The following is a 14,254-nucleotide window of genomic DNA, read 5'->3' as shown; positions in this document are numbered from 1 at the left end:
GCTAAATTCGCTTAACAAGGATAGGAACAGGGTGAAAGATAAGGATGAACTACGTACAGCATAAGAAATTTTAGTTCTAGCACAACAGGCAGAGACTTCAGCAGATTGTTGAGGAGCACTGAAGGGGTGAAGGGGCACAGACGGAGGGAGTGCACTCACCTAGTAGGTTGAGGAGTGCCGAGGAATTGTTGAAGGAGACTCGACAATGCTTAAATTTGGTGGAGGAAACAAGGGAAGAGTTCCTTAACCTGTATACGCCGAGGGGAGAGTGTCCAAACGGAAGGGAAGCAACTTGCACAGCTCAGAGTGTTGAGGGAGCACGAGCGTGGAGTGATCTCTTCATTCCTGATACATCGGACGAACGGATACAGGTGGAGAGTAGAACAACATCACTTGAAAACCTTTCACCAGAGAATGCGGTTGTTTGAAACAAGACTGTTATACAGAACAACACGGGAGACCAGAATAGCACAGGAGTTCAGAACAACGCAGGAGTATAGAACAACGTGGGAGTGTAGAACAGTGCGGGAGCTCAGAACAACGTGGGTACACAAGTACCTCAGAATCAAAGGAAAGTAATGATGGCAGGTCCTAAAGAAAAGTTGCCCAAGTTTCATGGTGATGGTTCAACAGACTCTATCAGATATTGTAAAATGTGTGGAACCATATGGACGGAAAATGGTGTGATAGATGAAGACGATTGGGTGAGACAGTTCCCAGCGACCCTGTGGGGTGTGGTGATAGATTGGTTTTCCGATACCAATCCTTAGAAACTCAATACATGGGAGAATGTTAAAAAAGAATTTATAGCAAAATTCAAATTGCTTCGAGATGATAATGAAATAGTGGCAGAGATATATAGTACTAAACAAGGAAAGAATGAAACAGTCCGGACCTATGCTAGGCGATTGAAAGAACTGATTGGAAAGATGGAGAGTCAACAAGCGGATGGTTTGAAAAAACGGTGGTTTGTGGAGGGGCTACGGCCGGCTTTGAAAAAGAAGATGAAGATTGTACCACTATCATCGTACACCGACACGTATACTCGTGCAATGGATTTGGAAAGTGAACAAAAGACGAGTAAGTAGAAAAGCATAAATCCTCTGATTCAAATGATTCATCCTTGGAAAGTAGCAGTAGTGATGAGGAATAGAACAAGAAGGTGAAAGCATTGCAAAAAGACATGCTTCGGATGATGAAAGAATTCAAAAATTTGAAAAAGAATCTGGACACAGTGAAGGGAGAACTGTGGTGTACAGATTGCAAAGAGGATGGCCATACGAAGGGTTCATGCCGAAGAAGCAATTTTGTGACATATGCCAAGTAGCGGGATATTCCCTGAAGGAGTGCCCGTTCAACTTGAAAGCAAAAGGACACCAGTAGGTATTACTAATGCAGGAAGCATCCAATAACAGCAATAACATGAGCAATGATGCAACTTCAGGTGGATATCGAAATAATAATAGACGCGGAAGGGGTGGAAACAATAATAATAACAAGAGGCCGAAGTAGAATACAGTATGATGCAAGTGGATTGCCGATGATACAGTGTCGGGCATGCAATCTTTGGGGTCACTTCGCTAGGGACTGTCCTACGAAGGAGATGCCACAACTACTGTGCAGATGGTGTGGTCCAGGGGACCATGAAGGTTCAAAATGTCCAAAGCAAGGCGTAAATCTATTAAGCATTGAAACGTGTGATGAGAAGGTACTAGCGATCACATGGGAACAGGCGAGGAAAGCAAAATATCTGAATATGGAAGAAGAGAAGGAAAGGTTACAAAAAACCCGAACGGAGATAGAAAAGCAGATGAAAGCAAAGAAACTACAAGCGAAGGACACTGCCGAAACATCAAAAAGGAACTTGGCAGAACAAAACATGGTGAAACAGATAATGCAAACGGAAGTGCCGATTAAACTGAATGATCTCTTTCTCATGATGCCACAGTTGCGTACGGCTATTATAAACATGACGCCATCCCCGAGAGTGATGGAGGAAGCAAAGGATAGTAAGGAAACAACGGCGGCAGCGACAGACTTGATGTTGTCGGCACTTACGACAGGTAGACACCCGACAGTGATGGAGATGGGCATTTTGGGTACTATGTTGACGGATACAATAGGAGATGGAGGATCGGGGGTGAACATACTACCGGAAGATATTTGGAAAAAACTTGGACAACCAACACTATGGCCACCTACTTTCTAGTTACTTATAGCAGATCAGCATGGAATAAAGCCGCTGGGAACTTTAATGGCACAACCGGTAACAATTGGGACACAACCCTTTTTACTGGATTTTGTGGTCATCCCACTGAAGAGAACAGGGTATGACACCATCTTGGGATGGAAGTGGCTGGTGCAAGCTAAGGTAAAACATGATTGGAAAAGGAACACCCTGTCCATGGAGAAAGGAGGCAGGAGATTCATAATTGATTTGCATACACAAATGGTAGGGGAAGAAGCAGTGTCGTCGGACTCGGAAGGAGAAGACGAGAGTGATAATGAAGGGAGAAAGAGAATGGAACTAGATGAAGAAGGGGTGTTGAGATTAGGAGGGTCAACTGATGACGACCTAGATTCGGTGAACGGACTGCCACACTGGCAAATGGAAGATTATGAGGTTTTTCTGAGCTGCAACATGTTGAGTGTCGAGAAAGAAAAAGCAGGCAAGGAGTTCTCGAAGGAGTATAGTGAATTGAAGGAGGGAGAAGCGCAGGTGGATGAAACACCGGCCCATACGTTCAGTGAAGATAAACTGATGAAGTACGCAGAGCCTATGGTAAAAACAATGAACTTGGGCGATGAGAAAAATTCGAAAAACATTATGGTAGGAGATGATTGGAACCTAGTGTTGAAGGCGACAGCATTCAAAATATTAATGGAGTACAAGGATGTTTTTGCTTGGACATAGAAAGACTTAAAAAGAGTGCCACCAGAGCTATGTGTTCACCGGATACCATTGATCGAAGGTGCAGTACTTGTACGGAAGCAGACGTATCGAATGAATAAGAACTATGCTGTGTGGGCCATTGAAGTAACACAAAATAGGAGGAAGGCATGGCACGACAAGAACTTAAAATTAAACAACTTTCAATCGGGCTAGTTAGTATTGAAGTATAATGGACGAAATGAAATCAGACCTGGAAAGTTAAAAGTTAAATGGGTTAGGCCGTATAAGATACGGGAAGTTGGATATAACGGGGCAATTAAATTATGGACATTGGATGGAAAAGAAATACCAGGTGCAGTAAATGGATCAAAGTTAAAGATATACCATGAACGAAATGGTCCCTTGTCGACAAACAACTGAGAAAGAAAAAAATGACTGTAAATAATGTATATATGTATAATAAGGAATAAAATATTGAAGTTGAACATAATTTTAAAATGCCAAATAATAAACTATAGTTTTAAAGTGTGAAGTGCAAACAATATTCATAATTGTTGGACTAAGAAGGTAAACCTTCGTACAGACTTAAGGAGCAAATCAGCCAGAGAAAACATAAGAGGAAGCCATACGGCCAGAGGCAGAACAGAGAAGAAGGTGATAATGTGAATCCCGTACGGCCAATACCAGGAAGAGGAATTAAGACAGTACAGCCAGGCAAATCACCGAGTCATAAAGACCCCGTACAACCATAGAAGATAGGAGGAAAGTACGAATTGAGGACCGTACGGCTAGGCAACACATTCTAAGGAGTGATCGTATAGCTACGTAAAGAGGCATTATGAAGGAAAAATGACCTTATGGCCTTAAATGCATATGAAAGATGCCGTGCAAAATAAAACAAGGAGAATATTTGAAGTCTTGACACCGTACAACTTGTAAAGATACGTAAATATGGACCGTATGGCTTGAGGGATAGGAAGAGACAATCCGTACGACATTAAAGAAGAGCACTGCAAGTGAAAAGGTTGGTATAAAACAAGCAAATAAAGGGAATTTTATTACACTTCAAGAATTCATGACATATTGGGAACAGACAGAAGGAATTGCAGCATATATTGGGACCGTATGACCATCCAAGAAGGACAGGAGATGATCGTACGGCTTCAAGAAAGTGTTACATTTTGGGAAAAAAAAACTAAGTACCGTACGGCCATAGGAGAATAAGGAGGGCCTTTGTTGCATCTTTAAATCAGTAATTTGGACCATACAACAAGAGGAAAAAGGAGGAAGACTATAGGAAAAGGAGGAGGATCGTATGGCATACGACAGGAGAGTGCCTGGAATTGGCCGTACGGTGGGAAGAGTTAAGTTGTTTCAGAATAACAAGGAAACCATACAGAGCAGAAAGGAAGCCAAGCAGTACCATCATAGGAGGAGCCAATTCAGTAAAGAAGAGGAATTGCTGTAGCCGATTCACAAAGCAAGTCTACAGGAAAGAGAAAGTGGAAGAGCAAAAAAAAATTAAAAAAATGACGACAGATTGAAATAGTTCGGAATGAGTAACGCATGATGCCAAAGGGAAGGGTAGACATAAGCAGTTGCCAGAAAGAGTGTGAAATCGGAAGAAAATGATAGAAATAGTGTGTTCCATGCAGTTTTGTGTGGGTTTCCCAGGACCTCGCGGGGGCACTGCCCCTCGATTCTGCTGGGGGTGATGCCCCCCTAGACTCCCAGTTGGTGCGGATATCAGTCATGGGAAGTGTGACCAATTGATGAGATCTGGAGCTGCTGCAGGCATAGTGTGCCAGAGGTGAAAAGAACAACAGAGCAAGCCTTTCGAAAGGGGTGATATGCTTTGAAGCACTTGGAGTAGGTGTTGGACGTGAAGCTGTCTTGGTGGATGCATAGAGAGCTCGGGAGGAGTTGATCATCTAATTGAAGGCAGTACAACGACACTTGGTTCAGGGTACCCAAGAGTTGGAAATAGAGAAAGCGGCACGGGTGGCTATCAAGGTCAACTAAGGAGACAGTATTGTGTTAGCAAAGGCTATAGATGCAACATGGTTTGGAGACCAGTTTGGTGCAGGCACGGGACAATGTGAAAGTGATGTGACAAAAACAGATTTATCTTGTTGTAGTTAGTCAGTTAATATATTTTGTTTCAGATATTTTGTAATTGTCCTCTAGAGATGACTTTTCTTTTGGGGGGGATGATGTTGTCGGTAAAATGTATTGTGTAGCTAACGGGTAGAATAGTATCTGAATGGGCGCATGACGCTTGAGTCATCCCTTCGGAAAGGTATATGTACACGTCCGAGATGGACTTTGGAAGGGGGATTGTAATCATTGTGATCATCGTAGTCATTGTATTCGGATTGTAATCAGCAAGTGCATATATGAATAAAGTATCTATTCTGCATTGAATCGTGTTATACTACATGTGTTGATCTTTCTTACCGTGTACAGTAAACAATGAAAGGGTGTGACTCTTGGAAAAAGAGAAGGTAAGAAAGGTACGTTTATAAATTATATTTTTTAATTATGTTTATGAATTTATTTATATTAATGAACCATACTTGTGGATAATATTGTGTTAGCTCATGGGGTTAACACCATGGATATTAATGTGAACTGGAAGCATGGAGCATGTGAGATATTAAGATTTCCATTGTCCGCCATGACCAAGAATCGATATCGAAGCATGGAGCATGGAGATATTAAGATCTTCATTGTCTGCCATGGCCGATAATCGATGTGTCAGAATATTTTGATGTTGTCAAACATATGCATATGTTGTTGGCCTTGTATAGAGGATGCTCATCCAAGAAGAATCTTAAGGGGTGTGCTCTTGGGATGATGACGAGGTAGCTATGAGCTAAGAAGCCTAATCTAGAGACATCTTTAAGATTGGGGTTAACTTAGAAGGTAGAATAACATAGTTTTATTATTATTGTGATTCTAACATTTTTTTTTAGGTATTACTTGTCCCCAACTAACCCTATTAGTGGGGACATTACAGTGGTATTAGACCATGATCTTGCCATCCTATAGGGTTAAAGGATATCTTAAAAAACAATTTATATGAAAGACTAATGTAGAAAGTTAATGACTATTAGAAAGGATACGAACATATCCATGATAGCAACCTAATAATTTGGACTAAAAGAAATATACATTTCAATTCAACAGAAGAAATTATCTAATTGTTTGAGGACAAGCAATTTGAGGAAGGGCGGACTGTCATATCCCCATTTTAACATAGAATTTTAATAATAATTAGATAATAGAATGTTATTAAATAAATAATGATAATAAAGTTATATTAAAACTAATACTAAAATATAAAACAAGGAAATAATAATTATCAAATCTATATTATTAATGAAATAATATTTATTATGATATTTTAATAATTAAAAAATAATAAAATTACAATTAGTAAATAAACAAATAAAATTAGATACAAGAGACAATATTGTAGAAAATATGTTAATTTTCTAAATAGAATTTAATAATAAATAATATAACATAGAATAATATAAATTAACTAAATCTAATTAAAAGTCAAGAGATGTTTAACAAATAGACATGATTCCTTAAAATTAAGATATTAAAAGGAGAGTTTATTTTAGAGAGGACATAAAAGGAGGAGAAGAGAGGAGTTCAAAAAGGAAAAATGGAAGAGGAAAGTAATATGAAGAAAATAAAGAAGTGATTTTTTGAAAAGGTGTCAATGATATTGAAAGGATGTGAACCTTTGAAAGGGTCATAATTATGAATAGTTGCAACTCTTCAAAAATATTGTGATTATAAAGTAGTGGGACTTTTCCAAAGGATTTTAGTTATGAAGCGTTGTGACTTTTTGAAAGGATTATAACTATGAAGTGTTGTGACTTTTCAAAGGATTTGTATTGTGGAAGGGTGTGACTCTTGGAAAAGAAGAAGGTAAGAAAGGTATGTTTATGAATTTATTTATATTAATGAACCATACTTGTGGATAATATTGTGTTAGCTCATGGGGTTAACACCATAGATATTAATGTGAACTCGAAGCATGGAGCATGTGAGATATTAAGATCTCCATTGTCCACCATGGCCGAGAATTGATATCGAAGCATGGAGCATGGAGATATTAAGATCTTCATTGTCCACCATGGCCGATAATCGATGTGCTAGAATATTCTGACGTTGTCAAACATATGCATATGTCGTTGGCCTTGGATAGAGGATGCCCGTCCAAGAAGAATCTTAAGGGGTGCACTCTCGGCATGACGACGAGGTAGCTATGAGCTAAGAAGCTCGGTCTGGAGATGCCCTTAAGATTAGGGTTAACTTAGAGGGTAGAATAATATAGTTTTATTATTATTGTGATTCTAACATTTATTTTGCAGGTATTACTTGTCCCTAACTAACCCTATTAGTGGGACTGGGGACATTAAACTTGGCCTAGTAATTCTGTCATAAACTGTATGAGAGAAGACTTATGATCAAAAGGACTCTTGGTACACTCTACTAGTAATGCAAAGGGGAACTCTATACTAGCCACCTCACTTGCCATGGAACTAGCTTGAGCTTCAGGTTCAGCCCCATGATCAGCCCCCTCAGCTTGAGGCTCATATTCGGTTTCACCATGAACTCTATCTCATCCTTACTCATGTCATTAGAGCTCATTGTGACACTGCAAAAAACATTATAGATTCTATAAGTTCCCATTTTCAACCTAGTTTAACAATTTTGAAAATAAAAATAAAACTTTTGATGTTGACACTTGATAATAAAGTGAAAAATGAACATCTAACGTTGAAATAAATCTATTTGCAGCCATGTTTATGGAATCATGATTAAAAACTAGATTTTGAAAATGGCACTTACCAAAAAAACAAAACAAGAACAAAAAAATTGAAAAAACAGTTAGAAACTTACTTTGTGCTTGAAAAACCCCTACAAGTTGATGTACAATCCCTCCTATTATTATTCTCACTCCCTCTCAATCATGCTACATATGAAAAAACTCAATTTCTCTCCTCTCTTTTCTCTATTTTTCACCTCACTAAAAACTCTAGAAACTCAAATATGAGAAAAAAAGAGGATTTGGGAGGGTTCTGTAAAGGTTACTGGGCATGGAGGGGACCCGCATGTCACGAGAGCTTGACCTAGGCACATGAACCAAAACAATTTGTTCATAAATTTGTATTTGATTTTTTTAATGTCCTTGGCCGCGAAATGGCAGAACGTCCCTAGGATGACCTAGAGACATCTTGACATATCTTCGTTGAATTTCTGCCAAACCAATAGTGGTGGGTAGATATTTCCCACTCTTCTCAGTGTCCCAAGAATGCAAGGTTTTGGAGTGGGGTGGAGGGGGGTCGCACTCCCATGGAACACTGAAAATTATTTTATCCACCTTAGGCAATTGATCATTTCTTGACAATTGCAAACCTGTCTACTTTGATGTTGACAAAAGCTTTCAATCCACAATTTTCTTTGATTTCTTGAGCAATGTTTGGTATGCTCTATTTGAGCTATTCCTATATTCTTTGTAGAAACATGTAGATTCTTAAATTCTGTCATGTCAATCAATCATTTGAGATCATTCTTTGTTGCCATAATAATTTTTTAAGAGCTTATATTGGTGACTGTGTTGTTGAAAAATGCATTCATGTCACAATGGATGGAGAATTCCTTTGAGAAGCACATTCTTTGATCAGAATAAGCTACAAAGGACTGATTTGAAGAGAATTAGAAATCCTCATTGCACATGGTATCCATTGAGTCAGGAATTTGAGAGCGAATTCAGTCAGGCTGTCATTAGTGAATACAGATCATCAATCAATATACCACCACAGACACTGAAACTCATCTTGGAGTTATGCTCTTGTTTTAGAGGTTGCAATCTTCTCCGGAGTTAGTTGTTTGTCCTCAGTTTTGGAGGGGTTTGGAGGTCTTAATTATCAAATCCCACTGTTGCGTTGCCATAAAAGCACATAAATACATGTATGAAAACAAGAAAATATTCAAACATTCCAAAAGGTCTATCTGAGCTAGAATAACCACTTAAAAACACACAATCTACTTATCCATTCAAAAGCTAAAAAGGTTGAGTAGACCATTAAATATACCAAGTCCTTCTAAAATAGGGATAAATATAGTAGCATGATAGCTTGTAAAAAATCTCTGATTTAGTTTGTTGCCATTCCATAAAACACTTAGCATGCATTACTTCATAATGCTTTCCTGATTTGTTCTTGGTTGGAATTTGGTCATAAAATTGACTTTACTAATATATTATTTTATTTTTGGCTGGAGGCAAAGTCAAATTTTTAATATTAAATATTAAACATATAAATGTAATTAATTAAATATAAGCTGCCTGGAAACTTTAATTTAGACAAATGAATTAATTAAATCATTTCTTATTTGAAAACCTGGGATGAAAATGGGCACATTATAAAACTCCACAGAAGAAGATGGAATGACACAATTATGCCCTCTAGAGGAATACTTTTTATGTTTCAATCACATCAATATATTTGTTGATAGCGAAGGCAGCTGCTTCCCATTCTTGGCAACTGGAATGGGCCAAGCATGTATTTTTAATTGTTCCAACAAGAGAGTACAAACTTATCTAGTCATTTTATCATTGTCATACTTTTTCTAACAAGATGACAAAATGGTGGTACAAAGAAGTGTGACATTTTTGTATTGAAAATTATATTAAAGTGAATTGAGAAATACTCAGCATTGCATTAAACTTCTGGATTAAGAAAGAAAGAAACCACGTCAGAAAGGACTTAATGCACTCATATTAAGGAATAACATGATAACTAGAGGAAGGGTCACCATGGGCTGGTGAACCTGGATGAAATCTTAATTTCAAGAGCGATTTAAGTTCAGAGCTGCTCATCTGAATCTGTACTTAAGCAGTAATGCATTTTCCAGCTTACCATTTGCAATGTAGAGGGACTGGCCACATAAATAACTACTTTTTAGGTCATCATTAGAATACTTCTAGAGTGTAATCTTGTAACCATGCAAGGTAAGGATTATTATTGTGAAGTGCACTGAATAAACTTCCATTGTAGCCCTGTAAGTGTTTTATTTGCTTAGGATTTGAAGATATGTAGTTGTACAATAAAATATGAAACATCGTACTCCTTGATTGTGTTCTATATGTGTCGTGGCTTGTTATAATGCTTTTTGTAGTATTTTATTCACTGGAAATAGTAGCTGAATGAAAAATGCATTTACAAGGACATTCTTTTGTGACATCTTTCTTGTGCCTATAACACCTTGTTTCCTAATCATTGTTCGATTCTTACCATGATGGCTTGGTTATTACATTTACCCTTCTTTAAAGATTTCTCCAATTTCTTTATAATCTTTCCAAGAAAATATTGCAAAGTTAGGATTTGCATGTTACTCAATTTTGTATTCTAAATTTTTATCAGCAAGTAGAATGCACAGCAGTATAACATTGCCTTTTTAACTGACAGATTAGTGGGAATGATGGGTGGTCATATCTGGCTGGAAAGTGAACCTGGCAATGGAAGCACCTTCTCTTTCATAGCTCGATTTGATAGAGGGGTAGAAATATCAAGCAGTGAGACTGATTGTAGAAGCAGATTTTGCATGACAGAAAAAGAAGCAGATGCAGTTTGCCACCACGGGGAGTGTGACTCTCAGAATTTTTTTGATGGCACGGAAAAGATGTATGTTGGAAATCAATTGACAATATCCAATGAGCCCTTAACAATTGCCCATTCTTCAAATTCCAATGGTGCCATCCAGAGCTTAGAACCAAACAGAGAGCTTTCAAGCAAAGCTCCATCTGTACTTGGTAAAGTGGGATGTGAGATTGCCAAGGCCAAAGACATGGAGAACCATGACATGTCAAAATATAATATGGAATCATTAGGAAATGGTGTTTCATATGCAAGAAGGAAACATGAAGATTCAATGGTTTCTAGAGTGCCCAGTTTTGGTAATGAATCTCTTTTTAAAGGGCTGAAAGTTTTGCTTGCAGAGGATAATTTGGTAAACCAAAAGGTTGCATGTCAACAACTTAAGAAATTTGGTGCAGAAGTGGATGTTGTTTGTGATGGCCAGCAGTGCATTAATGCTCTTCAAGTAGATAGGGAAAATTATGACTTAATCCTTATGGATGTTCAGGTGTGTATGTTTTTCAACTGCTCTATTTTGATATTATAGATTGTTTGGTATGTTGATGTCTTTCTTAATCTGTTTCGTATTTTTGTTATTTTCTTGTTTAACGTTGTAACTTTTAATGGCATCATTTGAAAGTCTGAATTGTATAGGCTCATTGCCACCTCACAGTTCTTATTGCTTTTCAGATTTAGAGACCAACACTTAAGTTTCTATAACTAAGTTGTGCTCCACGATAGATCTCTCTCCTTCTCTCCTTTTCTATAATCGGAGGCACAAGCGTCCATGTGCTTCACTACAACAGGATTGTTGGCTGTTGTAGATGGTTTTGTAAACCCATTTTCATTCTCACTTCAACATTTAATTTCCTTTTAGATCCAGGCACAAGCTTCCAAGTTGTTATCAACAATTTGCACTGTACTTAAGTCTTCTATAATTCCCTTGTGCCATGAGGCTTCGTCTTAAGTTTGATAGTTCCTACCACACCATCCACATCATTCACAGTAAGAGCAACGTTGGCCCACTTATGACTTGAGTCATTTCACATCTGAAGCATCATCTACATGAGATTTAGCTTCATACAGAATTGTCTTAGTCCACTTACAATTATGGGGTTCCCTAATGAAAAATGATTCAGGTACACTATCAGAGGAGAACCTCAGAGCTTTAATATTTATTATAAAACTCTGAAATAGATACAGAGGTAGTATCAATAGAAATGATACAGGAATTTTGAAATAAAGTAGGAAAATTTGCAACAGAAAGATCTTTAGACAAACAGTGCCATATTGAGATTTTAAATACTTAATAGATATCATAAGTCTCACTTTCTCAACCATTGTTCATTCAAAGTGTCTTAATTTTTCACACTAGTTCTTAGTAGGAGCCTTGAAAGCCCATCAATTTTTCTTGGACTCACCATTTTGATTAAGGGAGTAGGGCAGGTTGATTATATTTGTATTGATAAACTATTATGAGCAAACATCAACTTGGCCTTCATAGTTACCAAGATTACACTCCTCCCTTGCCTTCTTGAGAAGTTTTGAAGGTGTGGCATGAATTATCTTTTTGTTCAATCATTTCATCCTTCAATATCTGATGTAAACCTAATATTATTAGTAGCTACTCAAGATCTATAAGAGCTAATTATAGAAAATCTCAAAGATCCACATAATAGAATATATTATATAAAAGGGATGCGTTGGGCATGTACATGTTTGAGAGAGGTTGTTTTTTGAGATCTACAAGTGGTTATATATAGAATACATCACAAAGAGATGCAAATTTACAAGTGATGTGGAATAATAAGAGATTTAGTCACATTCAGTACATTTCCACTAAAGTAAGAAGTTCAAATTCCTAAATAAACTTTATATTCTAGGTGGGGATAAGATAGAAAGTAAATTAGGCTAGTAAGATACACATAGAGATAAATGTGTTCACACCAACAACGCATTATAAGTTCAACTTAACAAGAGGAGGAAAAAAAAAGAGGCAATTCCTCATAAATAGCCCTTGGTAACTGGACTTGACGAACCAAGATAAGCTAGAAAGTAAATTAGGCTAGTACGATACTCATATAGATAAATTTGTTCACACTAAAGGCCATTATAAGTGCAACTTAACAAGAGTAGAAAAAAATGTAATAACCCCAATAGGCTATAACTTCTTCAAACACCAAAAATCTTTATACTTCAGTTGTTTGACATTTCATCAAACACTTTGCAAGCAAGCTCTAAGACCACTGTAATAACCCTCCTCAAATCTGCCCTAAAAAATGGTGATGAAAGCTCAAGGAATTTCATCAAACAATTCACATGCAAGGGACGTATGACTGATATAGTATTTCAGCTAGCTTCAAATGACTTTTTCTTCAATTTGCATCAATGAAAATCTTGTGCTAGAAGACTACAATGGACTACACAATGACCTAATATGAGTGTGCTACTAATTTTGACAATATTCAATGCATATATATAATCTAAGCATGAGAAATGAACACCTACAGCCAACTGGCATTTTTACAAACAGTTGGTATGCAAACTAACTAGCTGATAAATAATGATATTAAATTGCTTAAATGACACCAGCAACTATTATCTTTTTAATTGCAATGAAAATTACAATGCTCATGAAATATGGCCAAGACTTTGGCATTTATATGGATTACAAAATGATAATGTTGGTATAATGCACACTTACAGCTGAAAGCTTATAACACCCTAAAAAACAATACTAACAAAAAAACCTGGTTGTAGATGGCTGTAATAATTTCCTTCTATGCTGCCCCTTCTGCATTGCTTTTTTCGAACTGCTTTTTCGGCCTGCTTTTTTTCGGTTCTGCTTTTTCGCACCCACTTTTTCAGCTTGCTTTTTCAGTTCCGCTTTTTCGGACTGCTACTATGTTGAATCTCAAGACCATATCTTTCAATAGCGTCAAGATTTCCAGCTTGAAGGGATTTCGTCCTCCAAACTATTGAGACATAATCTCCAGAAAGTTTTCCAATTTCTTTGATATTTCCAAGCATGCTAAAATAAAAGCTCTTCCATTTCTTTTATAGTGTTCTCACAAGAGCTCCATCTTTCGTTTTCTCAATGTGGGATAACAGATAACTCCTTTTATGTAACTTATGTCTCCAATGTGTTATAAAATAAAGGGGACTCTTTTAATTTAAATATTTCCCACAACTATAGTCTATGCATTAATAAAGTTAAATATTTAAATTTAACTTTATAAAATAGCTTTATCAATGCATAACAAATCTTATCAATGATAAACAAATCTTCTTGTCAATTTTAAACAATTACCATCAACATACTGCTGCCACTGGATGTCCGACCATATCCAAGATGACTTACTATAAATAGTAAGTATGCCCAAAGTTGCCTCAAAACCCCTCAGAAAGACCTGCAATTGAAACTATCTAGGCCAAATGGCCTCTAAGCCCCTTTAATGTCCTGGTTAGCCTACGGGACCGTGGGGAAATAGGCTAACGACAACATCATGCTATGAATGCTAAAAAGGGGACATTACAGTCCGCCCTTCCCAAAATTGCTTGTCCCCAAGCAATGGTCGAACAAAAACCCAATCCACCTGGATCCCAAATGTAGTCATGAAATATACTGCTGTCAGTCAACATAGGCTCCTGCAACAACCTCTGAAAATTAACCAAGAGGAATAAATTGGCGAATACAACT

The 14,254-nt window shown here is 37.3% G+C and overlaps 1 protein-coding gene across 4 annotated transcripts in view; it reads left to right on the top strand.

The window, feature by feature from the left end:
- Positions 1–14,254, top strand: part of LOC149575840 (putative histidine kinase 4) — a 158,643-nt gene that overhangs the window by 107,935 nt on the left and 36,454 nt on the right. For all 4 annotated transcript variants that reach the window (XM_089815724.1, XM_089815722.1, XM_089815726.1 and 1 more), the window contains one exon: positions 10,387–11,062. In XM_089815724.1, coding sequence (XP_089671850.1) covers positions 10,387–11,062 — 676 coding nt within the window. The remainder of the gene's footprint in view (positions 1–10,386; positions 11,063–14,254) is intronic.

Source organism: Cupressus sempervirens, chromosome 1, assembly GCF_028749045.1.
Source record: "Cupressus sempervirens isolate cs-2001-9-10 chromosome 1, ASM2874904v1, whole genome shotgun sequence".
Lineage (NCBI taxonomy): Eukaryota > Viridiplantae > Streptophyta > Pinopsida > Cupressales > Cupressaceae > Cupressus > Cupressus sempervirens.
The sequence above is the reverse complement of the archived record's forward strand: the minus strand, read 5'-3'. Positions and strand labels throughout refer to the sequence as shown.